We start from the raw sequence: 27,637 nt of genomic DNA, 5'->3' as shown, positions 1-27,637 counted from the left end.
TCTTCGGAGGTGTGGGTTCAAATCCTACCACTGGTATACGATTATGACGTCATTGGTCAATCTTTAATATGAAATATGCAATTTTTCGTACAAAACTGTATCTATTTTAAAAATACATTGTTTTAAGTAAAAAAAGTTTTTAACGCCATTAATTTCCTTTAAAATGAGCCATTGAACAACTCTCTACGATGTTCAAGTGCCAAGCTATCTGTGGAAAAGAAGAAGAAAGAAAAAATATCCCCTTTGTGGAGAATAACGTGGTTAAAGTCAATTTTCTTGATTTTGAAGCCAATATATTTTCTTTGTTATTCAAGCCAAAGGGCGGTAAGTTTCCCTTATAGGAATTTCGGACAAGGCGATTCTAATGGTATACTTTTTGTTTTGATCTGACTTTTTTGTTAGGAGTTATGGGCTTTTATATTTCTTAACATTGGACGTGATCGTCTCTTACTAAGTTGCTAGCTACCGCTGCAACCCGGATATGTAAAATTCTTTCTTATATGAATATTTCTTGGCGTAGTGGTTAGCACTCAGGACTTTGGATCCTGTGATCTGAGTTCAAATCTCGGTGGACGGTTTCTACGAAATGTAGCTTACTTATACTACCATTTAGGTTTCTGCCGTAATTCTTTCTTTTCAAAATTAAATTAGTTACTATGGCCTAGAGTTAGTTCTTTACCATATCGTATCAATTAATTTTATAATAACAATTATTTTTTTATTGTTTGATTTAATACTTCAGTTACTATGGGTTACAGTTCGTTCCTTATTGTAAAATAATAAGAGAAGAACATCAAACAATCAAGTAGCTAACTAAGTCCAATGTTTCAAATGGTTTTTTATTCCAATGATCGTATTTTATTGTAATAATTGACAAATAATATTTATGATGAACTATATCGGTCCTTTATATAACTTTAAAATGAGCCATTAAAAAACTCTCTATGATGTACCATTGCCAAGCTATCTGTGGAATTACTAACCTATACTATAATTAAGTGGGGTATAAAATTTAGTATAGGCAAGAGGTCGTTCTTTATTATAATCTGAATGTAATTTTTCCCTTTGTCCTTATGCGTTCTTCGGTAAAACCTCGCAGAGAATTTAATTTTTTCATTATAGCTTTTGTCACCCCAGTATCTACCCATTATTCTGGTAGCAACTTTTTTCTCATGTTTGTTTCGGTAATCTATATCGTTATCATACCATTCCTTGCTCTTTTGTTTGGCTGTCCCAATTTTTATGTCTATAAACTTCCACATTATAATAATGCTGTTTGTCACTATCAATTTTCGTATCTCGATACGCCTGGTCGGTTGAATACCTTTGCTTTTCTCTTTTCAAGATGCTATCTCTGTTTTTTTGGTAGTACTCTTTTTTTAATTGGCGTGTAGCTTGCTTGATTGAAACCATTATGTAACCATTAGGTGAATTTTTATATCCCGTATCAAGTATCAAGAACCTAACAAAAAATTAAACTAATTTTCAAATTTTCAGGTATTTTTCTAGTCTAAACTAAAAGATTAAAACTATTGTTCAGACACCATAAATATTTTTGCAGTTTATAACTTTAGCGATTCTGCACTAAAAACGAAAATAAAATAAAAATTAATTTTTTCAATTTTTACGTCACGTCGCTCATTAAGCCATAAACCTATTGTGTACTATTATTAGTACACAATAGGTTTTAGATATTACGTTATGTCACTTATTACGTCATATATGGTTATTAGTAGATAATCGGTAAAATATTCGTTCTTTATTATAATATGTACGAGAATAACACTTCTACGGTTAAGGTAGGAAATGAGGTTAGCAGCTGGTTTTGTATTAAATCAGGAGTTAAGCAGGGTTGTGTTCTATCCCCCTTTATAAGGATCATTTTGATAGACTTTGTTTTAAGGAGCACAGGAAAGGCAATGGGAGACCACAAAATCAAATGGAGAGGAAAAAGTCTCCTGGACTTAGATTATGTTGATGATTTAAGCATCCTAGAGGAAAGTGTGAGCAAAATGAATGAAGTTTTAGAGGTTTTGCGAGTTCAGGGTGCTAGTATTGGTTTGAAAATTAGTGTTAGGAAGACTAAGTCACTAAGGCTAGGAATAAGTGAAGATGAAAAGGTGAAGTTGGGTAATGAAAAGATTGATCAGGTGGGCAGCGTCACTTACCTTGGTAGTATTATTAGTAAAGATGGTGGGAGCAGTGAAGATGTTAAAAATAGAATAGCCAAGGCTCAGGGTGTTTTTTCACAGTTAAAAAAAGTCTGGAAGAATAGGAAGATAAGTCTGCAAACCAAGATTAGAATATTAGAAGCTACAGTGATGACAGTGGTCAAATATGGCACTGAAGCATGGACGCTCCGAAAAGCGGATGAAGATTTGCTAGATGTTTTCCAGAGAAATTGCTTAAGGATTGTTCTGGGTACCCGGCTGACTGACCGTATTTCAAACAATAGGCTATGCGAAAAATGTGGTTCAATACCGCTTTCTAGGTCTATAATGAAAGAAAGGTTGAGGTGGTTAGGGCATGTTGTCAGGATGAAGGATGACGGATTGCCGAAGATTGTTCTTTTCGGCCAACCATCTAGGGCTAAACGGAAAGCAGGTCGTCCCTGTCTGGGGTGGAAGGACGTCATAAAGAAAGATTTAAAGGAAATGGGACCTTCGTGGGTGGGTGTAATAGGGAGGCTTTGACTAGATTGGGGTGGAGGAGGAGCGTGTGTAGCTGTGCTGGCCTCAGGCGGCTTGGTGCTGCGATGAGTTGTTAGTAGTAGTAGCAGTAGTAGTATTTGTAACTATTGGCTTAGTTGTTCGTGCATATTGTACTGGCAGCTGTTGGCTTGGTTGTCTGCAGCTGTTTGCTTTATTGCACCTGCAGCTGTTGGTTTAGTTGTTTCCAGCTGTTGGCTTTGTTGTCTACAACTGTTTGCTTTATTATACCTGCGGATATTGGCTTGGTTGTTCGTTCTTGTTGTACTGGCATCGGTTGGCTTAGGCATGTACACCTGTATGCTTGATTGCACCTGCAGCTGTTGGCCTAGTTGTTTGCAGATTTTGGCTTAGTTGTCTGCAGCTGTTTGCTTTACTCTACCTGCAGCTCTTGGCTTAGTTGTCTGCAGCTGTTTATTTTGTTACACCAGCACCTGTTGGCTTTGTTGTTCCTTCAACTGTTGGGTTAGTTGACTAAAGCAGTTTGCAATCTTTAACCTTCAGCTGTTGGCTAAGTTGTTTGCAGGTGATGGTCTAATTACCTAAAACTGCTTGCTTTATTGTACCTGGAGCTATTGGCCTAGTTGTTCCTGTATATCTTAATTACTAATGGCTAGTGTTCGTTCTTTACTATAACACTGAGTCTAATGAATGCAATGGTTTGTTATTCCAAATATCGTGTTTTAATGTAAACAATTAACTAATAATCTATATAACTATTTCTTTTATTATTTCAGTTCGTTCCTTAATGTAATAACAAAAAAACTGATTTCAAACAGGAAAAAGCCTACGGCCTTTTCTTCTTTGAAATAGTAAGAGACAAACATCAAACAATGAAGTAGCTAACTAAGTCCAATGGTTGGTATGCAATGGTTTGTTATTCCAATGATCGTCTTTTAGTGTAAAACAATCAAGTAGATAACTAAGTCCAATGTATGGAATGGTTTGTTATTTCAGTGATCGTCTTTTAATGTAAAACACTGATGGAAATAAAATAATCCCTATTTATGTTTCAGTTAACACGGGCTAGGTATCGTTCTTTATTGTAATTTTGTTAGTTTGAATATGAAAATATTAAAATTATTGCTCAGATATCATAAATATTTTTGCAGTTTACATAATAACTTTAGCGATTCTAAGCTGAAAAATAAAATATATTAAAAAATGGAATTTTTTGGTCTGAAACTACATAGTCAATCCCACATCAGGTAGTTAGAACCTAACCAAAAATAAAACTAATTTTAACATTTTATGGTATTTTCTAGCTTGTATTGAAATATTCAAACTATTGCTCGGATACCATGGATATTTTTGCAGTTTACACAAGCTGCAAAGAACGCACAGGCTGATCTTTGTAAATTGAGAAAAAAATTACGAATGTTTTTACCGGGATTACGAAAAATATTCAAAATTAATGATTAAAATTATCTCTGAAAGAATAGATTTTGTTGAAAAGTCAGCTAGAGATGCTTTCGAAAAACTTCATAGTAATATCCAAAAGAAATGTTGCATGTTTAGTGAAAAGCTTCCAAGGTATGGACCGGCAACTGTGGAACAGTTTACAGATGTAATGGGAAATCTTATACATCACTGTGAATATATGGAGGCATAATTGTCCTTTACTTAGTTTCAGCTTAAATTCGATGATCGAGCCTTTATGTAAAAACTAACTCAGTCCAATATATGCAATGGTGTGCTTTTCTAATGATCGTCCTTTAATATAAACTATGGACTAAAGTTCGTTCTTTAATGTAATTTAAAAAAAATTTGTTTTATAACTACAAAAAGTTTTTAACCCCATTAATTTGCTTTAAAATGGGCCATTAAACAACTCTCTACGATGCTCCAGTGCCAAGCTATCTGTGGAATTACTAACCTGTACTATAATTAAGTGGCGTATAAAATTTAGTACAGGCAAGAGGTCGTTCTTTATTATAAAATACCGCTGCAACCTAGATATTCTTTTTTCTGCTACTATGGGCTAAGGTTTGTTCTTTCATGTAAAAATCTGTGGAAAAGAAAGAAAAAAATATCCCGTTTGTGGAGAATAACGTGGTTAAAGTCAATTTTCTTGATTATCAAGCCAATATATTTTCTTTGTTATTCAAGCCGCAGTGCGGTAAGTTTCCTTTATAGGGGTTTCGGACAAGGCGGTTTTAATGGTGTACTTTTTGTTTTGATCTGACTCTGTTTTTAGGAGTTAGGGGTTTTTATATTTCTTAACATTGGACGTGATCGTCTCTTACTAGGTTACTAGCTACCGCTGCAACCCGGATAAAATAAATACTATAATCTTAACTATAGTGAAGTTGCGTATGCAAGTTAGTATAGGGAAGAGTTCGATCTTTATTATACAAACAGGAAAAAGCCTACGGCTTTTTCTTCTTTTAAATAGTAAGAGACGAAACTCAAACAATCAATTAGTTAACTAAGTCCAATGTATGGAATGGTTTGTTATTTCATATAAATACTGTAATCTTAACTATAGTGAAGTTGCGTATGCAAGTTAGTATAGGGAAGAGTTTGATCTTTATTATATTGCTAGCCCGGATAGGTGGCGTATAAAATTTAGTATAGGCAAGAGGTCGTTCTTTATTATAAAAAAATCCCATTAATTTCCTTTAAAATGAGCCATTGAACAACTCTCTATGATGTTCCAGTGCCAAGCTATCTGTTGAATTACTAATCTATACTATAATTAAGTGGCGTATAAAATTTAGTATAGGCAAGAGGTCGTTCTTTATTATAATAGGTTGCTAGCTACTGCTGCAACCCAAATTCACATATATATTTATTTATGAGAGGCAGCCTGGCCGAGTGGTCCAAGACACTGGTGTTAGCCACCAGTCTCTTCGGAGGAGTGGGTTCAAATCTTACCGCTGGTATACGATTATGTTTGAAAGACTGCAGTGTGAAAAGACATCAAAAATGCAGTTTTTGGTGGAAAAATTTATTCTCTTTTAGAAATAATTTATTTTAGTTACAAAAGGTTTTTAACCCAATTAATTTCCTTTAAAATGAGCTATTGAACAACCCTCTACGATGTTCCAGTGCCAAGCTATCTGTGGAAAAGAAAAAGAAAAAAGAAAAAAGAAAAAAATATCCCGTTTGGGGAGAATAACGTGGTTAAAGTCAATTTTCTTGATTTTCAGGCCAATATATTTCCCTTGCTGTTCAAGCCAAGGGACAGAAAGTTTCTTATACAGGGGTTTCGGACAAGGCGGTTCTAATGGTGTACTTTTTAATTTGATCTGACTCCTCTGTTAGGAACTATGGGTTTTTATATTTCTTAACATTGGACGTGATCGTCTCTTACTAAGTTGCTAGCTACCGCTGCAACCCGGATGAAAAGACTGCAGCATGAAAAGACATCAAAAATGCAGTTTTTGGTGGAAAAATTTATTATCTTTTAGAAATAATTTTTTTTAGTTAGGAAAGGTTTTTAACCCAATTAATGTCCTTTAAAATGAGCCATTGAAAAACTCTCTACGATGTTCCAGTGCCAAGCTATCTCTGGAAACAAAGAAAAAAGAAAAAAATATCCCGTTTAGGCAGAATGTTGTAGTAGCTGCCACTTTTATTGATTTTCAAGCCAATATATTTCCCTTGCTGTCCAAGCCAAGGGACAGAAAGTTTACTATACAGGGGTTTCGGATAAGGCGGTTCTAATGGTGTTCTTTTTGTTTTGATCTGACTCTTTTTTAGGAGCTATAGGTTTTTATATTTCTTAACATTGGACGTGATCGTCTCTTACTAGGTTGCTAGCTACCGCTGCAACCCGAAAATACAGTTAACATGGGCTAGGTGTCGTTCTTTATTGTAAATTTGTTTTGATATGACTCTATGTTTAGGAACCCGAGTCTCTTCGGAGGCGTGGGTTCAAATCTTACCGCTGGTATACGATTATGATTTATGTACAAAAATCAAATATCTTTAAAAAGACTGCAGCATGAAAAGACATCAAAAATGTAGTTTTTGGTGGAAAAATTTATTCTCTTTTAGAAATAATTTATTTTAGTTACTATAGATTTTTAACCCAATTAATTTCCTTTAAAATGAGCTATTGAACAACTATCTACGATGTTCCAGTGCCAAGCTATCTGTGGATAAGAAAGAAAAACGAAAAAAAAAAAACCCGTTTAGGCAGAATGTTGTAGTAGCTGCCACTTTTCTTGATTTTCAAGCCAATATATTTCCCTTGCTGTTCAAGCCAAGGGACAGAAAGTTAACTATACAAGGGTTTTGGACAAGGCGGTTCTAATGGTGTACTTTTTGTTTTGATCTGACTTTTTGTTTTTTTAGGATTTAGGGGTTTTTATATTTCTTAGCATTGGACGTGATCGTCTCTTACTAGGTTGCTAGCTACCGCTGCAACCCGGATTGCTAGCTACCACTGCAACCCGGAGCCATACTAGGTGGCTAGCTACCGCTGCAACCCAGATTATATATTTTTTTAGTGTGTTAACGAATTTATTATCATATCCTATATTTCACATATTTTTCATAAGCCTCAGATAGTACAATGGTAAGCATACTCGCTTGTCACGCGAGTTAATCTGACTCTTTTTCTTAGGAGTTATGGGTTTTTATATTTCTTAACATTGAACGTGATCATCTCTTACTAGGTTGCTAGCTACCGCAGCAAACCGGATGTTACTATGGGCTAAAGTTCGTTCTTTATTGTAATGTAAAAAAAGAGAAAAAATGCCTTTTAGGCAGAATGCTGTAGCAGCTGGCACTTTCCTTGATTTTCAAGCCGATATATTTCCTTTGCTGTTCAAGCCAAGAGACGGAAAGTTTCCTATACAGGTATTTTGAACAAGGCAGATCTACTGGTGTACTTTTTATTTTAATCTGACTCTTTTTCTTAGGAGTTATAGGTTTTTATATTTCTTAACATTGGACGTGATCATCTCTTACTAGGTTGCTAGCTACCGCTGCAACCCAGATTACTTTAGTTTTTACTATGGGGCGTGATCGTCTCTTACTAGGTTGCTAGCTACCGCTGCAACCCGGATTATGTGGATGATCCCTTATATACGTACTCATGTTAAAGGTAGAACACTTTCTAATTAATTACAAACAGGAAAAAGCCTACGGCTTTTTCTTCTTTGAAATAGTAAGAGACTAGCCTCAAACAATTAAGTAGCTAACTAAATCAAATGTATGTAATGGATTTTTATTCCAATGATCGTCTTTCAATATATTGACCTTAACATATTAATATATATATTGACCTTAATATATTGACCTTAAATATAATAACTGTACTAACCTATACTATAATTAAGTGGCGTATAAAATTTAGTATAGGCAAGAGGTCGTTCTTTATTATAATTAGCCACTAGTCTCTTCAGAGGCGTGGGTTCAATTCTTACCGCTGGTATACGATTATGTTTGAAAGACTGCAGTGTGAAAATACATCAAAATGCAGTTTTTGGTGTAAAAATTTATTCTCTTTTAGAAATAATTTATTTTAGTTACTATAGATTTTTAACCCAATTAATTTCCTTTAAAATGAGCTATTGAACAACCCTCTACGATGTTCCAGTGCCAAGCTATCTCTGGATACAAAAAAAGAAAAAAAAAGGAAAAAAGAAAAAAATATCCCGTTTAGGCAGAATGTTGTAGTAGCTGCCACTTTTCTTGATTTTCAAGCCAATATATTTCCCTTGCTGTTCAAGCCAAGGGACAGAAATTTTACTATGCAGGGGTTTCGGACAAGGCGGTTCTAATGGTGTACTTTTTGTTTTGATCTGACTCTTTTTTTAAGAACTATTGGTTTTTATATTTCTTAACATTGGACGTGATCGTCTCTTACTAGGTTGCTAGCTACCGCTGCAACCCGGATTTTGGGCAAGGCGGTTTTGTTCTTCTATTTTGATCTTCGGTTTTGATCTTCACTTCTTATTTTGATCTGAATTTTTTTTGGGGGAGGTATTGGTTTTTATATTTCTTAACATTGGAGGTGATCGTCTCTTACTAGGTTGCTAGCTACCGCTGCAACCTGGATTACTCTATTACAAACAGGAAAAAGCCTATGGCTTTTTCTTAAATTGAATAGTAAGAGACGACCTGGCTACAACCTACGATTATGGCATATTGATCAATCTTTAACATTAATTGTAATCTTATTTTAGTTACTATGGGCTGGAAGTTTGTTCTTTACTGTAATTTGATTTATGTCTAATATTCATGTTAACATCTTTAATTCTCTGTCAATAACAAAGGTTCCTGGCTCAGAAGTAGAGCAATTGACTGCAGATCGATAGGTCACCGGTTCGAATCCGGTCAGACCCTTATTTTTCAGAAAATCATTATGGTTTAAAATCTATTAACTGGTCTTTTACCCTAAACAAGATTTTAATTTATGTCTAATATGAATCATTAAGGAAAATTCATCATCTATATAATGATTTCTTATAATGTTAATGTAATTTTATTTCTAGCTCTCTACAACGAGTTTAACAAGAATTGTATTTACTAAAAAAATCCCTTTGCAAGAATAAGAGAATGAATAAAGATTAAGTAGGGTATTGGGATCGATCTCACGACTCCAGAAAGAGTTAATTCTCTTACAATGCCATACCTAATTTAGTATAGCCAAGAGGTCGTTCTTTATTAAAACCTTGTCAGTTGAATACCTTTGCTTTTCTCTTTTCAAGATGTTGTCTCTGTTTTTTGTATAGTAATGTTTTTTTAAATTACGTATAACTCTATTAGAACGCATCTTATTACAAAACAAGAAATAATATTCTTATCTAATTGAAACTTTTTAAGACTCGTATCATGTACCCATAACCTAACAAAAAATTAAACTAATTTTTAAATTTTCAGGTATTTTGTTAGTTTGAATTAAAAGATTAAAATTATTGCTCATATGTCATAAATATTTTTGCAGTTTACATAATAACTTTAGCGATTCTAAACTGAAAAATGAAATATATTAAAAAATTGAATTTTTTGGTCTGAAAATACATAGTAAATTCCACATCGGGTAGTTAGAACCTAACTAAAAATAAAACTAATTTTAACATTTTCAGGTATTTTTCTAGCTTGAATTGAAATATTCAAACTATTGCTCGGATACCATGGATATTTTGCAGTTTACACAAGCTGCAAAGAAAGCATAAGGGCAAAATTAAAAATTATATTCAGAAGTCCAAAAACATGGCAACAATGCTGGCGGATCTTAGTAAATTTAGAAAAATTTTACGAATTTTTTACCGGGATTACGAAAAATATTCAAAATTAAAGATTAAAATTATCTCTGAAAGAATGGATTTTGTTGAAAAGTCAGCTAGAGATGCTTTCGCAAAACTTCATAGTAATATCCAAAAGAAATGTTGCATGTTTAGTGAAAAGCTTCCAAGGTATGAACCGGAAACTGTGGAACAGTTTATAGATGTAATGGGACATTTTATAGATCACTGTGAATATATGGAGGCATAATTGTTCTTTACTTAGTTTCAGCTTTAATTCGATGATCCAGACTTTATGTACTAACTACATCCAAAGACTATGACGTCATTGTTTAATATTGTATATAAAAAATTAAGTTTTTCGTAAAAAAAATTAATTAAAAAAAAATTAAGCACAAATAGCGCTAGATCTAGAGATTTCCTTTAAAGTGAGTCATTGAACAACTCTCTACGATGTTCCAGTGCCAAGCTATCTGTGGAAAAGAAAGAAAAAAATATCCCGTTTGTGGAGAATAACGTGGTTAAAGTCAATTTTCTTGCTTATCAAGCCAATATATTTTCTTTGTTATTCAAGCCGCAGGGCGGTAAGTTTCCTTTATAAGGGTTTCAGACAAGGCGGTTCTAATGGTGTACTTTTTGTTTTGATCTGACTCTGTTTTTAGGAGTTAGGGGTTTTTATATTTCTTAACATTGGACGTGATCGTCTCTTACTAGGTTGCTAGCTACCGCTGCAACCCGGATCATCACGTCTTCAGAAACCAAAACATAATATCGTGTTTTTCTATTCACGTCATAACTCTAATATAAAGCTATGATGACATTCATTATTTATCTAGTAGGGTTTCAGACAAGGTAATTCTAATGATGTACTTTTGTTTTGATCTGACTATTTTTAGGAGTTTTGTTATATTTATTAGCATTGGATTGATCGTCTCTTACTAGGTTGCTAGCTACTGCTACTACCCAGATTCACATATATATTATTTATGAGAGGCAGCCTGGCCGAGTGGTCCAAGGCACTTGTGTTAGCCACCAGTCTCTTCGGAGGCGTGGGTTCAAATTTTACCGCTGGTATACGATTATGTTTGAAATACTGCAGTGTGAAAAGACATAAAAAATGCAGTTTTTGGTGGAAAAATTTATTCACTTTTAGAAATAATTTATTTTAGTTAGAAAAGGTTTTTAACCCAATTAATTTCCTTTAAAATGAGCCATTGAACAACTCTCTACGATGTTCCAGTGCCAAGCTATCTCTGGATACAAAAGAAAAAAAAAATATCCCGTTTAGGCAGAATGTTGTAGTAGCTGCCACTTTTCTTGATTTTCAAGCCAATACATTCCCCTTGCTGTTCAGGCCAAGGGACAGAAAGTTTCCTATACAGGGGTTTCGGACAAGGCGGTTCTAATGGTGTACTTTTTGTTTTGATCTGACTCCTCTGTTAGGAACTATGGGTTTTTATATTTCTTAACATTGGACGTGATCGTCTCTTACTAGGTTGCTAGCTACCACTGCAACCCGGATAACTAAGTCCAATGTATGCAAAGGTTTGTTATTGTAATGATCTTCTTTTAATGTAATTTCGTAAGAAAAATGATTCTATTTAAAAATAATTTGTATTATAACTACAAAAAGTTTTTAACCCCATTAATTTGCTTTAAAATGAGCTATTAAACAACTCTCTACGATGTTCCAGTGCCAAGCTATCTGTGGAATTACTAACCTATACTATAATTAAGTGGCGTATAAAATTTAGTATAGGCAAGAGGTCGTTCTTTATTATAAAATTTCGTAAGAAAAATGATTCTATTTAAAAATAATTTGTTTTATAACTACAAAAAGTTTTTAACCCCATTAATTTGCTTTAAAATGAGCCATTAAACAACTCTCTACGATGTTCCAGTGCCAAGCTATCTGTGGAATTACTAACCTATACTATAATTAAGTGGCGTATAGAATTTAGTATAGGCAAGAGGTCGTTCTTTATTATAAAATTTGATCTGACTCCTTTTTTTAGGAACTATGGGTTTTTATATTTCTTAACATTGGACGTGATCGTCTCTTACTAGGTTGCTAGCTACCGCTGCAACCCGGATTATAAAAAATACATACAGGAAAAAGCCTACGGCTTTTTCTTTGCTTAATAAATAGTAAGAGACGAAACTCAAACAATCAAGTAGCTAACTAAGTCCAATATATGGAATGGTTTGTTATTCCAGTGATCGTCTTTTAATGTAATTTGAATTAATAACCTATACTATAATTAAGTGGTGTATAAAATTTAGTATAGGTAAGAGGTCGTTGTTTATTATAATAATCTATAATGATGTATAATATAAATACTGTAATCTTAACTATAGTGAAGTTGCCTATGCAAGTTAGTATAGTGAAGAGTTCGATCTTTATTATAAACCCAGATAACAAACAGGAAAAAGCTTATGGCTTTTTCTTATTTGGAATAGTAAGAGACGAACTCTAGAGGGTCAGACAGCTAACTTAGTCTAATATGGTTCGTTCTTTATTAGGTTTCAGCTATCTCTACAGCCATGATACCTATGAAAATTACATAATTCCTATTTGTGTTTCAGTTAACATGGGCTAGATGTCGTTCTTTATTATAAAACTTCTCGATACGCCTGGTCGGTTGAATACCTTTGTTTTGCTCTCTCAATTATTACTTCTCGATACGCCTGGTCGGTTGAATACCTTTGTTTTGCTCTCTCAATTTTTACTTCTCGATGCGCCTGGTCGGTTGAATATTTTTGCTTTTCTCTTTTCAAGATACTATCTCTGTTGTTTGTGTAGTACTGTTTTTTCAAATTGCGTATAGCTTGCTTCGATCTAACCATTATTCTAATCAAGACTGAGAAAATTTACATCTTTGTTGTTCTTAAGTAGTAATAGCTCTATATAGCTCTAATCTAATATAAAGCTATGACGACATTCATTATTTATCTAGTAGGGTTTCAGACAAAGTAGTTTCAATGATGTACTTTCGTTTTGATCTTACTCTATTTTTAGGAGTTTTGTTATATTTCTTAGCATGGGACTGATTGTCTCTTACTAGGTTGCTAGCTACTGCTGCAACCCAAATTCACATATATATTTATTTATGAGAGGCAGCCTGGCCGAGTGGTCCAAGACACTGGTGTTAGCCACCAGTCTCTTCGGAGGCGTGGGTTCAAATCTTACCGCTGGTATACGATTATGTTTGAAAGACTGCAGTGTGAAAAGACATCAAAAATGCAGTTTTTGGTGGAAAAATTTATTCTCTTTTAAAAATAATTTACTTTAGTTACTATAGATTTTTAACCCAATTAATTTCCTTTAAAATGAGCTATTGAACAACCCTCTACGATGTTCCAGTGCCAAGCTATCTGTGGAAAAGAAAAAAAAAAAAGAAAAAAGAAAAAAGAAAAAAATATCCCGTTTGGGGAGAATAACGTGGTTAAAGTCAATTTTCTTGATTTTCAAGCCAATATATTTCCCTTGCTGTTCAAGCCAAGGGACAGAAAGTTTCCTATACAGGGTTTTCGGACAAGGCGGTTCTAATGGTGTACTTTTTGTTTTGATCTGACTCCTCTGTTAGGAACTAAGGGTTTTTATATTTCTTAACATTGGACGTGATCGTCTCTTACTAGGTTGCTAGCTACCGCTGCAACCCGGATTGTTTTTCAATTCAACAGATTTTCTTTGCTGTTCAAAACAAGAGACTTTTATTTTCTTTTATAGAGGTTTCGAACAAGCTAATAGCAAGAGAGGAGCCTCAGAGAATAAGGCAGCTAAGCAAGTCAAATATGGCCCGATACTATAGAAAAGTAACTTTTCACTCTGCACTCTTGATTACGACAAATCATGACAAAGCCTTGATTATGATTCGATTCCCCGTCGGGGAGAACTTTTAATATGTTGAATTAAAAGCACTATCTTTTCAATTTAAAATTTAAAAAAGAAACTTGTTTATTTACATTCTAGCTAAAATAATGAAGATAATATGAATGAACCACAGTGTTCAGTTTCTTTGAACTTGAGTTCGTTTTTTAACTATAAATACAAACAGGAAAAAGCTTACGGCTTTTTCTTCTTTTAAATAGTAAGAGACGAAACTCAAACAATCAAGTAGCTAACTAAGTCCAATCTACGGAATGGTTTGTTATTTCAGTGCTCGTCTTTTAATGTATAAATATAAATACTGTAATCTTAACTATAGTGAAGTTGCGATTGCAAGTTAGTATAGGGAAGAGTTCGATCTTTATTATAAGCTCCAACCCAGATAATGTTATTTCAATGATCGTCCTTTAATGTAATCCCGTTTAGTATACTGGAAACAAAGAAAAGAGAAAAAAATACCCCGTTTAGGCAGAATGTTGTAGTAGCTGCCACTTTTCTTGATTTTTTAGTACTGATTTTTTAACTTGTGTGTAGCTTGCTTTGATCTAACCATTATGTATTCATGAATGAGACCATTTACAGTTTTGACGTTTCTTATATAGTAATTATGACGTCACTGCATTAAAAATACAGTTTTTATTGGAAAAATTTATTCTCTTTTAGAAATAATTTATTTTAGTTACTATAGATTTTTAACCCAATTAATTTCCTTTAAAATGAGCTATTTAACAACCCTCTACGATGTTCCAGTGCCAAGCTATCTCTGTATAAAAAAAATAAAAAAAAAAAAAAAAAAATATCTCGTTTGGGGAGAATAACGTGGTTAAAGTCAATTTTCTCGATTTTCAAGCCAATATATTTCCCTTGCTGTTCAAGCCAAGGGACAGAAAGTTTCCTATACAGGGGTTTCAGACAAGGCGGTTCTAATGGTGTACTTTTTGTTTTGATCTGACTCCTGCTTTAGGAGCTATGGGTTTTTATATTTCTTAACATTGGACGTGATCGTCTCTTACTAGGTTGCTAGCTACCGCTGCAACCCGGATAACTTATGATGATTTCTTAAGGAACATAATTAAAATTTTTTAATGTAATAAAAATAATTTATTTTAATTAAAAGAAGTTTTTAACCCCATTAATTTTCTTTAAAATGATCCATTGAACAACTCTCTGCGATGTTCCAGTGCCAATCTATTTGTTGAATTACTAACCTGTACTATAAATAAGTGGCGTATAAAATTTAGCATAGGCAAGAGGTCGTTCTTTATTATAAAACAGGAAAAAGCCTATGGCTTTTTCTTAATTGGAATAGTAAGACACGACCTGGCTACAACCAATGAATATTACGTCATTGATAAATCTTTAACATACAATTAAGTAAATTATAAATTCATTCAAAAATTGGGTCCTTGATAGCCTGCCTGGCGCAGTGGATAGCGTGTTGGAATTCTTCTCCGAAGGCTGCAGGTTCAAATCGTGCCAGGGGCAATTTTTACACATTTATCTATTTAAAGGCTAATTAAAACTTTTATTAATTAGTACTACATTAGATCCTCTTGACTGACATCGATCCCTTATGTAAATTCCAGTGCAAAGCTATCTGTTGAATTACTAACCTATACCATAATTAAGTGGCGTAAAAAATTTAGTATAGGCAAGATGTCGTTCTTTATTATAATAATATAAACTATGGATTTAAAGTTCGTTCTTTAATGTAAACCAAGGGACAGAAAGTTTTATAAACAGGGGTTTCGGACAAGGCGGTTCTAATGGTGTACTTTTTGTTTTGATATGACTCGTCTTTTAGGAACTATCGGTTTTTATATTTCATAACATTGGAAGTGATCGTCTCTTACTAGGTTGCTAGCTACCGCTGCATCCCGGAAAATTTTCAGGAATTATTCCAGTTTCAGTTAACAAATAAATTTTATTAAAATGAAACCGCATTGACAAACACCATTTATGATAAACTATATTGGTCCTTTATGTAAACTTTACTAACCTATACTACAGTTAAGTGGCCTATAAAATTTAGTATTGGCAAGAGGTCGTTCTTTATTATAAAAACCCTGATTACAAACAGGAAAAAGCCTAAGGTTTTTCTTCTTTGGAGTAGTAAGAGACGACTCTCAAAGAATAAGGGAGCTAACTAAGTCCAATGTATGCAATGGTTTGTTCTTCTAATGATCGTCTTTTAATATAATATTTTTAACCTCATTAATTTCCTTTAAAATGAGCCATTGAACAACTCTCTACAATGTTCCAGTGCCAAGCTATCTGTGGAATTACTAACCTATACTATAATTGAGTGGCGTATAAAATTTAGTATAGGCATGAGGTCGTTCTTTATTATACAACGAGCGACCTTGTCCCATTCTTCAACTGATTTCCCAGCTACAAATATCCGCATCTCAGTGCTCTGATATTGAGATTCTTTAAAGTCATTCATCACTTCCTTTATAATGCTCCCAAAATATTCGCCCTCTATGTAGTTGTCTGTTTTTAGAAAAATTTCTCGTAGCCTGCTATTACCAGCGGGGTTATACTTTTTATTAAATTTGTCGAAACGGTGGAAAGTATTTCTATCACAGTGCATATCCAAGGAATCTACAGTCAAATCTGGGTGTGTTAACTTCAAATCGTCAAACACTTCTTTCAATGCCTTGAGATTACCATCTTCATCGACCTCCACTACCCGATTGCCTTCTTCACGCAATTTCTTTTGTATAAAACTAAGCAAACACTTGTGATTCATGCATGCAGCTGCGTGAACATGTGTATCAACATGTTGTGTTTTATAGAAGTCTGTGTATGTTATAGTTATCTGTTCATAAAGTTGTTGCTGCTCGTTCAGAATTTCTTGCTTTTTATACTTTTTATTAAAGATTTTTACACAACGATAGCTGAAGGTCTTCAAAGGTTCATTAGCAATCATGGTGTAAAGAAGCTGCAGATTCTTCCTAAAGGTTTCAACGCCAACATAGTCATATCTCACTGTTCTGTTGCCAGTTATGTCTTTTTCACTAGTGTAAACATGGAAGACACCATTTTGATAACTATTGGCTGCTGAAAAGTCAGATGTTTTGCAATATTCTTTCAAGTTGAAAGGGCTACTAATAGGGTAGCCTTCTTCACTCGTTAGTTCTTGACGAATTTTTCATTTTAGATACAATTAAAAAATGTTCCAGTCCTGATGTTTTGTTTTCTTCGTGATTATCTATACGTATCATTTTCCAATTCTATAGCTTTATTTTCACATTTGTGTTTAAGTAAACGTATCAAGTATCAAAAACCTAACAAAAAATAAAGATAATTTAAAATATTTCTGGTATGTTTTCAGTTTAAACTACAAGATTAAAATTATTGCTCAGATAAAATAAATATTTATGCAGTTTATAACTTTTTCGATTCTGAACTACAACTAAAATAAAATAAAAATTGATTTACTCATTACGTAATCACTCATTACGTCATATATTTTTATTACATATTTAAAATCATCATAAAAATGTAAAAAATCCATTTTTTAAAATTTCGGTTACTATTGAGAAGAGGCTCTTACTATACAGTTATTTACCATGAACTGTTTGACAATAACTCTGATTACAAACAAAATAAATCCTATGTTTTTTTCTTATTTGAATAGTATGAGACGAACCTCGAAGAATCAGGCAGCTAACTAAGTCCAATATATACAATGGTTTGGTATCCTGGTAATGATCGTCTTTTACTATAATCCCGTTTGTGGAGAATAACGTGGTTAAAGTCAATTTTCTTGATTTTCAAGCCAATATATTTCCCTTGCTGTTCAAGCCAAATGACAGAAAGTTTCCTATACAGGGGTTTCGGACAAGGCGGTTCTACTGGTGTACTTTTTGTTTTGATCTGACTGCTTTTTTAGGAGGTATGGGTCTTTTATTTCTTAACATTGGACGTGATCGTCTCTTACTAGGTTGCTAGCTACCGCTGCAACCCGTATATTTTTAAAATTATCTTTTTATAACTACAAAAAGTTTTCAACCCCATTAATTTCCTTTAAAAGGAGCCATTAAACAACTCTCTACAATGTTCCAGTGCCCAGCTATCTGTGGAATTACTATCCTATACTATATTTAAGTGGCGTATAAAATTTAGTATAGGCAAGAGGTAGTTCTTTATTATACACGGAAAAAAAAAACATTGTGCCCACATCGTTCTTTACTCAGGCAGTGCTAGCGCGCTGCCTATGATAATAAACTGATTACACACAGGAAAATGCCTACGGCTTTTTCTTCTTTTAAATAGTAAGAGACGAGTCTCAAATAATCAAGTAGCTAGCTAATTCCAAAGGTATTCAATTTTTGTTATTCCAATGATCTTTTTTTATTGTAACTAGGTTTCAGCCATCTCTACAGCCATGATACTATTGGAAATTACATAATCCCTATTTATGTTTTAGTTAACATGGGCAAGGTGTCGTTCTTTATTGTATCTCTTTTAGAAATTATTTATTTTAGTTACTATAGATTTTTAACCCAATTAATTTCCTTTAAAATGAGCTATTTAACAACCCTCTACGATGTTCCAGTGCCAAGCTATCTGTGGAAAAGAAAAAAAAAGAAAAGAGAAAAAAATATCCCGTTTGGGGAGAATAACGTGGTTAAAGTCAATTTTCTGGATTTTCAAGCCAATATATTTCCCTTGCTGTTCAAGCCAGGGGACAGAAAGTTTCCTATACAGGGGTTTCGGACAAGGCGGTTCTAATGGTGTACTTTTTGTTTTGATCTGACTCCTTTGTTAGGAACTATGGGTTTTTATATTTCTTAACATTGGACGTGATCGTCTCTTACTAGGTTGCTAGCTATCGCTGCAACCTGGAAAAAAACACATTGTGCCCACATCGTTCTTTACTCAGGCAGTGCTAGCGCGCTGCCTATGATAATAAACTGATTACACACAGGAAAAAGCCTACGGCTTTTTCTTCTTTTAAATAGTAAGAGACGAGTCTCAAATAAACAAGTAGGTAGCTAATTCCAAAGGTATGCAATTTTTGTTATTCCAATGATCGTTTTTTATTGTAACTAGGTTTCAGCCATCTCTACAGCCATGATACTATTGGAAATTACATAATCCCTATTTATGTTTTAGTTAACATGGGCAAGGTGTCGTTCTTTATTGTATATGGACTAAGGTTCGTTCTTTCATGTAAAACTAGCAAAACATTTTTTAAGCCTGATGAAGATTTAACTAATGTGTCAAAAGTAAGGTTGCAAGTCGACGATTTTGTTTTGGCCGTATTATAATTGGTATGGTGAAATAATAATACGCATATAGCTCTTAAATCATACTTCTTTATGGTTCAATATGGTCTAGTGGCAAGGATAGTTAACTTTCACTTAACAGGCTCGGGTTCGATTCCCGGGGTGGGAAAATTTTTAACTCTATAATCTTCGAACATTTGAACCTTTTATAATTTATAATGATGCTTAATATAAATACTGTAATCTTAACTATAGTGAAGTTGCGTATGCAAGTTAGTATAGGGAAGAGTTCGATCTTTATTATAACTACACCTGGAACCACCATATATCAGTTAGTATGGGAGAGAGATCGTTCTTTACTGTAAATCTTTACTGTAAAATAATTTGTACTGTAAAACGGATTTTTTGGAAAATTTCATTTCCTCGGAAATTTTTCAGGCTTTTTGCTTTAGCTGTTCGGGTTTATTTCAAATCAAATTTAACCTCGTATGACGTCACATACACCACAGACCTCTTTTTCTTTTCCCTGCTGCAACAGTTACTATGAGATAGACTTCGGTCCTTATTCTAATCCTTTATGTAACCTATGAGCTAATGTTCGTTCTTTATTATATTATTACGACAGAGTCTACTTGACACTTCTTCTATGTAATGACTTAGTTCCTTGTACGAGCCCTCGACTTTTAGTACATTAATATGTTGTATAATCTTACATTTTGATACTGCCTTATATACGCTATTAATGAAACAGTTCAAGACAGGAAAATGTGGAACTAGTGCCCTTAGAGAATGCAAATAGCTCTGACATCCCTCATTTGGGCTACAGTATAACGAATGCCCATGCTTTCTTGTGTCCCTGTAATTGATTTCACAATAATCCAAGCCGCCAAGGTAGAAATTAACCACTTTGTCAGTTGAAAATTTTAATGCTATATTATTTTCAAGGATATCAAAAAGAATTTGACATAATTCAATATCCGTCGGATAGAGCTTGCAGATATCAGGGTGACATTGCCAAGTAACCTGCTGCCCAATTTTTGGTTTTGAATGTTTACTCAGATTGTTATAGGTGACTTCAGCCATCATAATTTCCTTGTCAGATCTAGATTCAGAGCATTCTTCAATAGTTGTCTCGTACTTTTCAGGACAGTTTGTTCTACTACACAGAGAATTTTTTGCCAAATATTCAGTAGAACTAAAAGGACTGTTTAAAACACAGTTAGAAATGCTTTTTTCTTGAGTCGGTGTTGCAGGAATTTGTTCTAAATCATTAGTCTTACAAACACATTTACTAATAACCCTAACAGGCTCGTTTTCGCCATAATTGAAAAACATTGCTTTTCCTTCGCTGTTGATAGGTATGCTTGTATATATGTTTTTATTGCTGCTACATAAACTGCAATTGCTCCTTCCAAAATTAATATACGAATTTTCAAAGAAGTACGCCTCCGTATATTCACTGTGTTGTCGAACATTTTCCATTGCATCTGTAAACTGTTCCGCAGTTGCCAATCCAAACCTTGGAAGCTTTTCATTAAACTGACAACATTTCTTTTGGATATTACTATGAAGCTTTGCCAAGGAATTTCTAGCCGACTTTTCAACAGCATCCGCTCTTTCAAAGAGAATTTTAATCTGTAATTTTGAATACTTTTCGTGATCCTGGTAAAACATGCGTAAAATGTTTCTCAATTTACGAAGATCAGCCTGCATTTTTGCCATCTTCTTATATTTCTGAATGTAATTTTTCCCTTTGTCCTTATGCGTTCTTCGGTACAACCTCGCAGAGAATTTAATTTTTTCATTATAGCTTTTGTCACCCCAGTATCTACCCATTATTCTGGTAGCAACTTTTTTCTTATGTTTGTTTCGGTAATCTTCATCATTATCATACCGTTCCCTGCTCTTTTGTCTAGCCTGCTCAATTGTTGCTTCTCTATAAAGTTTATCATTGTGATAACGCTCCTTGATCTTTTGTTTAGCCTGCTCAATTCCTGCTTCTCTGTAATGTTCATCATTACCATACCGTTCCTTGATCTTTTGTTTGGCTGTCTGAATTTTTGCATGTCTATAATCTTCATCATTGTGATAACACATCTTGCTGTTTTGTTTGATTACTTCTCGATACGCCTGGTCGGTTGAATACCTTTGTTTTGCTCTCTCAATTATTACTTCTCGATACACCTGGTCGGTTGAATACCTTTGCTTTTTTCTTTTCAAGTTACTATCTCTGTTGTTTGTGTAGTACTCTTTCTTCAACTTGCGTATAGCCTGCTTTGATCTAACCATTATTCTAATCAAGAATGAGAGAATTTTCAGTTTTTTCTTTCCTTATATACTAATTATGACGTCACTCTATTCACGTCATAGCTCTAATATAAAACTATGATGACGTTCATTATTTATCTAGTAGGGTTTCAGACAAGGTATTTCTAATGATGTACTTTTGTTTTGATCTGACTCTATTTTTAGGAGTTTTGGGTTTTTATATTTCTTAGCATTGGACTGATCGTCTATTACTAGGTTGCTAGCTACTGCTGCAACCCAAATTCACATATATATTTATTTATGAGAGGCAGCCTGGCTGAGTGGTCCAAGGCACTGGTGTTAGCCACCAGTCTCTTCAGAGGCGTGGGTTCAATTCTTACCGCTGGTATACGATTATGTTTGAAAGACTGCAGTGTGAAAAGACATCAAAATGCAGTTTTTGGTGGAAAAATCCCGTTTAGTATACTGGAAACAAAGAAAAGAGAAAAAAAATACCCCGTTTAGGCAGAATGTTGTAGTAGCTGCCACTTTTCTTGATTTTTTAGTACTGATTTTTTAACTTGTGTGTAGCTTGCTTTGATCTAACCATTATGTATTCATGAATGAGACCATTTACAGTTTTGACGTTTCTTATATAGTAATTATGACGTCACTGCATCAAAAATACAGTTTTTATTGAAAAATTTATTCTCTTTTAGAAATAATTTATTTTAGTTACTATAGATTTTTAACCCAATTAATTTCCTTTAAAATGAGCTATTGAACAACCTTCTACGATGTTCCAGTGCCAAGCTATCTCTGGATACAAAAAAGAAAAAAAAAAGAAAAAAATATCTCGTTTGGGGAGAATAACGTGGTTAAAGTCAATTTTCTCGATTTTCAAGCCAATATATTTCCCTTGCTGTTCAAGCCAAGGGACAGAAAGTTTCCTATACAGGGGTTTCGGACAAGGCGGTTCTAATGGTGTACTTTTTGTTTTGATCTGACTCCTGCTTTAGGAGCTATGGGTTTTTATATTTCTTAACATTGGACGTGATCGTCTCTTACTAGGTTGCTAGCTACCGCTGCAACCCGGATAATTGAATAGCATTTGATTTCTGAGTTTAGTAGAGAAAATAGGAAAGATTAAAAAAGAGCGGCTTCTTTGACAGGTAAAAAAAATTACACTATATTTAGATATCTCTGAGGGAGGGGGAGCAGAGAAATTTAAAACAAGGGGTGTGGGATTATAGCGAAAATAACATTTTTAATATCTCTGACACACTTTTACAGTGTTGAAAAATAGTGAAAAGAAAAGAAAAAAAAAAGTTGGAAGAAATAGATAGATATTTCTATAACCAGGTGAAAAAGCTTTACTTTTTTATATCCCGGCTGTAGTTGAATGTCAGATGGACCAGGTAAAGCATGATGGAGGGCGGATGGGCCGGCGACGTTGTGTTCTTGCGCAGATTGGGCTGCGGCTTGTTCAGTAGGGCCAGTGACGGTAAGGACTTGTGCAGTCGAGCCAGCGATGTCATGGGCTTGCACAGAGGAGGTAGCAGGGTTCTCCATCCTTATGGCATTCTCTTTTTGGCTTTTGCCCAGACTGCATAAGGGCTGGCACTGATGGGGCTGCCTCACCCTCCCTTGCTCTCTTTTCAGGTGGAGGTGCACATTCTTCATAAATGTCCTTAAAAAGAAGAAAAATTTAGTATTGAAATAATTTTTCACTTTTTTACTGAAGAAAATTTAGTACCCCCCAACCCCTAACCATAATTTTGTCTAGAAAGCATTTATCATAAAGAAGCCCCCTCAGAAATCAAAGCATTTATCACATACTAAACTCAGAAATCAAATGCTATTCAATTTACGCATAATAAAGTTATGTATTTTCTTTCTTAGAAATTCCGGCCCCTGACTTTTTACAAAGAAACACTTTGTTTTCACTTTACAATGAAGGTGTTAGAAGCGAGGCATTGCAACCCTAACCCCCCCCATATAAACCCTGAGTACTCAAAATGGAAAATGAATATTACAAGAAACTGACATTCATCCCCCTCTTAACACCCCCCCCCCTCTTTTTACAGAAGAAAACCCCTCTCCCCTTTTCAGTAAGGCAAAAGTCAAATTTGCGATGAAGAAGCTATGATTTTAATTTGATCAAAGTATCCTTTATGATCTGTGAAACCTTTTGGTTAAGGCGCTAACATAAGGATTGAGAGACCGGATGTACTTTAAAAGGGTGACAGTAATTATCAGCTATTTAAAACTTCACGGAAATGCTTATGTCAAACCATTGACAGAATGGTTTGGGATTGACAGAATGACAGAACAGCTAAGGGATTGACAGAATGTTAGCTGTCAAAAGGAGAGTTCAAAAACATAGTTATTTCTATTGGAAGAATTAGTCATAAACTGAGAGGGATGTGGAGGAGGGAGGTTAGGTTTACGTGGTAAAAAAGAACATATTTTACACTTTCTAGCGAGCATAAACATTAAATAGTGGAGTTTATATTGTGTGTGGGGGGGGGGGGGTGTTACCTGAATTTGAATATATTGTGGGCTGACTATGTAAAATGATTTTATTTGAAAATATAGAATGCAAATTTACTAAACAGAACTAACATTGTGAATCGCTGTAGCCAAGGCTTCCAGCTCATCAATATATTCCAATGTTATATCCATAGTGTCTTGGAACTTTTTGAATGCTTAATCACAACGCATGTCCGTTATATACGAAATCTCAAGGGCGAATTGTGATGTAATGGGAAACCATATGTAAACGACTCTCTGATTGGCATTGAATGTGATGTAACCGACTCCCTGATTGGCTTAGAAGAATACACGTGATCCTGTTTCCCGTTATCGGATCAATACATTATCCCCAGCGATTATGTAAATGAATCTCTCGGAAATTAACTTGTCCTAGTCGAGTACTGGATCAATACATTCCCCACCGATTATGTAAATCAAGTTCTCGGAAATTCACTTCCCCCTCGAATCCCAGATCAATACAGTCCCCAGGAGTCATTACACATGGAAACAACAAATAAATCGACATTGACACCATTCATTAGACTCGATCGATAATCCTTGAATAAATTATGTCCCGTCGGCGTTAGACTAAATTGTAGATGGCAGCACATGTGCCCCGTCAGTATTCTATGGCCATATATGCTGCCCCGTCACGAGTACTAAGGGCATATCTATCTATTTCGTCCAAAAATCACTTGTTCTATTCAAGTCATTGTAGAGAGGATAAGAAACATTGGACATGAAAGTCACATAGAAATCATTGGGCATTGTTAATATCTCGAGCACTGACCCAAGACTCAAAATCAGAGTTGTATCATAGCAAGCAAACAAGCAACTGTCTATGGCCCCTGTGAGTACGACTCTTTAATATCTTTTCAATTTGATAAATTTTGCTAGTGTTTCTAACTTTTTGCAGTTAATATTCATAAAAACCACCGAGAATCTGATCATCTTTAGTGTCTCGCAGTTGATATGTCGTGGGTTCGGTGTCTAGGATTTTGGACACTTTAAAAAGTTCAGTGCTTCATAAATAATTCCCCTTTTCAAAAATATTGGTGGTTCTATTAATTCGAACATTATCACCAACATTAAATTTCTTCTTCACATTTTTTTCTTTTTCACTGGAATATTGCTTAAGAAAAGCATCAAATGTATTTTCACTGCAATGAACTTCCCGAGGGCTTGAGTAGGACAATGATCCGTGGGGTCGATGGTTTTATATCTGCATGATTTTATCTAAATCATGAATAAAGACAGATGTATTTTTCAGTGCACAATATCTTGAAATTCATAGACGAATCGTTCTTATCAATCGTTCAGCCAATGCAGCCTTTATCAGGCTGTGACTATGATAAAGTGTTGTATTATATTTCAATAGAACCTTTTGCACATGGGGATTAACAAATTCGCTACCACGATCCGATTGAATTTTTCTATAGCAATCCTGTTTAAGAATACTATCTAAAGCTTTAGCAACTTCAACACCTCTCTTTGACCGTAATGGAATGGCATAGGCATAGCAACTAAAGGCACTGATTGCCACCAGAATATATTTATAGGATGCATTGTGACACCGTTGAATCGCATCTAAAGTTAAAAGATCCGTTTGAATTATATGCAGAGGGAAGAAGGCTTTAGTTTGTCGATATTGTTTGCCACGAAGCCTGCGATTCCAATGCAGTGTGTAACTCGGTTCATTCTGTAGATACTTTTTTGCTTTTTTTAATGTGCTGCCACCTTCTATGTCAGAAGCAACTTTAGAAAGCTTTTTAGGGGAACTTAAACTTCCTGCTTCACCAATATTTTCATAGACATGTTTCAGAACTTCAACCATTTTTAACGCAAACACGTAGTGTAATGTCCACTCCCCTTTTGCACACTGGAGGGTGAATCAATCCGTCTTCGCTTTTGACTAGCAGCCACAGGTGTTATAAAATCATTGCTGCTGCTGCTGCTAGTATTTGCAAATATTGAATCTTCTTCTTTTTTAAATGGTGGTGTTGGCGTTGTTGGAGGACTATATTCTCTTAGTTTCTTTAGAATTTGTTTATTGCCAATAAGACTTTTGGGGAAATTTGATGCATTTAGAAAGGTGTATAGATTATTGTCAAATGATAAAAGTCCTTTACGATTCGTCACCACATCACAAATTAAATCAACTAGATTACAACTTTTTCCCTGAATTATAATTCGTTTCCCTGCGCTGTCGACTTGAACTTGAAGATCACCACCAGAAAGGTGCATAGATTATTGCCAAATGATAAAAGTCCTTTACGATTTGTAACCATATCGCAAATTAAATCAAGTAGAATATAACTTTTTCCCTGAATTATAATTAGTTTCCCAGTGATATCGACTTGAACTTGATCATTACCACCACTTTCCAACATGAGATATGCTAATACTCTTTAACTCTGTTCTCGATAGGTCAATGGCAATAGGTTTCCAATTGTTGTCACTATAGAATTCACTTTCTCTCCCTGTGATTGCACAGAATCTTGAGGAGATGTTCACAGTTTAGGGGGATCTGGAGTGATGATGGTGGGTTTCTCGCGATAAGGTCCCAGTTTGTCCATCTGTTGCAATGCATCTTGTATTAAATGCAGTTTTTTGTCATCGGCACTATTCTCATCATTAATGAATTGGCTTAGATTGTCATCAAAATGTTCGACGGGCGAGAGGAAAAGTTCAAATGGTGTCGATTTATAGGGTTTAGCCATTCTCTATAGAAAACTGATTACAAGTCCTGCAATTATTGGCAGTAAAACTGTAAAAAAGCTACTGCCCGCTTGAAGGAGACGTTTTCTTTTAAACATTTTTGCCTTCCTTTTGCGATCCAAGGCGCGAAGAATGGAACAATGTTACTTTGTCTGTTGTCTAGCAATGTCTGGCAAGTGTACATTACTCTCAGTTAAATTTAAACAAAGTTCAGATATTAGATTAATGAAATCATTGTCAACATCATGTTTGAGTATGGCCTTCCTGAGTGGAGGTTTTGAAGTGCCTAAAACGAAAAATAAATGCCGTTGTTCGTGTAGCTTCTTCAGTGTCATAATGGCAACTAATAGCTTTTTCTACTGTTCACTGGAAAATATACTGTAATTTCATTGTCAAAAATGTCGGTGACTACAAGTAGATCCTCGGGTTTGCTCTGGTTAACATCAAGAAAAATGTACCTGATGGACCTATTAGTCGCCTTAGCGTATGATTACGATATAAATTTGGATGTACCTGGGTATATTTGCTTATTGAGTGATGTTAGTGAGCTAAAATCCCAAATAACTCGATAGATAATATAGATGGTGCAATTCAAAGCAAGGGTTCTCATACATTTGCTCTGATGAAACAGATTGTGTAGAACTAGGGTTGTAGAAATATTTTCATGATGAGAGCGAACGGTGAAAAGCTGTAGCATTTCCTGTGAGAACTTTTCAATGGATTCAGCCAAATCATCAATAATCAGCCACGAGTTTGGTTCAATACTATTGAAAACATCAAGTCCCCGTATGAATTGTAATGGTATAGGTGTGGCAATGACTTTTATTTGATCTTAGGACTCCTGCCAAATACTAGAGCAAAAATACATTTTGTTTGGCTTTTCCAAAATCATTTTATTATAATTTTGAACTATTTTAGCTAAAAGTGTTGTTTTCCCAGACATTGATGGACCACACAAAAACGATCTAAAGGGTGTTTTAAATTGATACATGCTGCTGCTGTTGACAACAGTCGGACTACAACTAATTGTAAATCATACTTATCCAATGAATAAGTAGTAATAATTTTTCCATAGATCCATCTACGTTAACAAGAACAACA

The 27,637-nt window shown here is 34.5% G+C and overlaps 1 protein-coding gene across 1 annotated transcript; it reads right to left on the bottom strand.

The window, feature by feature from the left end:
- Nucleotides 1-8,901: 8,901 nt before the first annotated feature.
- LOC148946626 (AMP deaminase 2-like) lies at nt 8,902-23,968 on the bottom strand. The gene is made up of 4 exons (XM_089096372.1): nt 23,909-23,968; nt 22,925-22,973; nt 16,162-16,940; nt 8,902-9,006 (listed from the first exon to the last, which is right to left on the bottom strand). The coding sequence occupies exons 1-4, from the start codon at nt 23,966-23,968 to the stop codon at nt 8,902-8,904; spliced, it is 993 nt and encodes a 330-aa protein (XP_088952498.1).
- Between the last annotated feature and the right edge of the window lie 3,669 nt (nt 23,969-27,637).

This window comes from Artemia sp. Qi Xiang Cuo, chromosome 11 (genome assembly GCF_049724085.1).
Source record: "Artemia sp. Qi Xiang Cuo chromosome 11, ASM4972408v1, whole genome shotgun sequence".
Lineage (NCBI taxonomy): Eukaryota > Metazoa > Arthropoda > Branchiopoda > Anostraca > Artemiidae > Artemia > Artemia sp. Qi Xiang Cuo.
The sequence above is the reverse complement of the archived record's forward strand: the minus strand, read 5'-3'. Positions and strand labels throughout refer to the sequence as shown.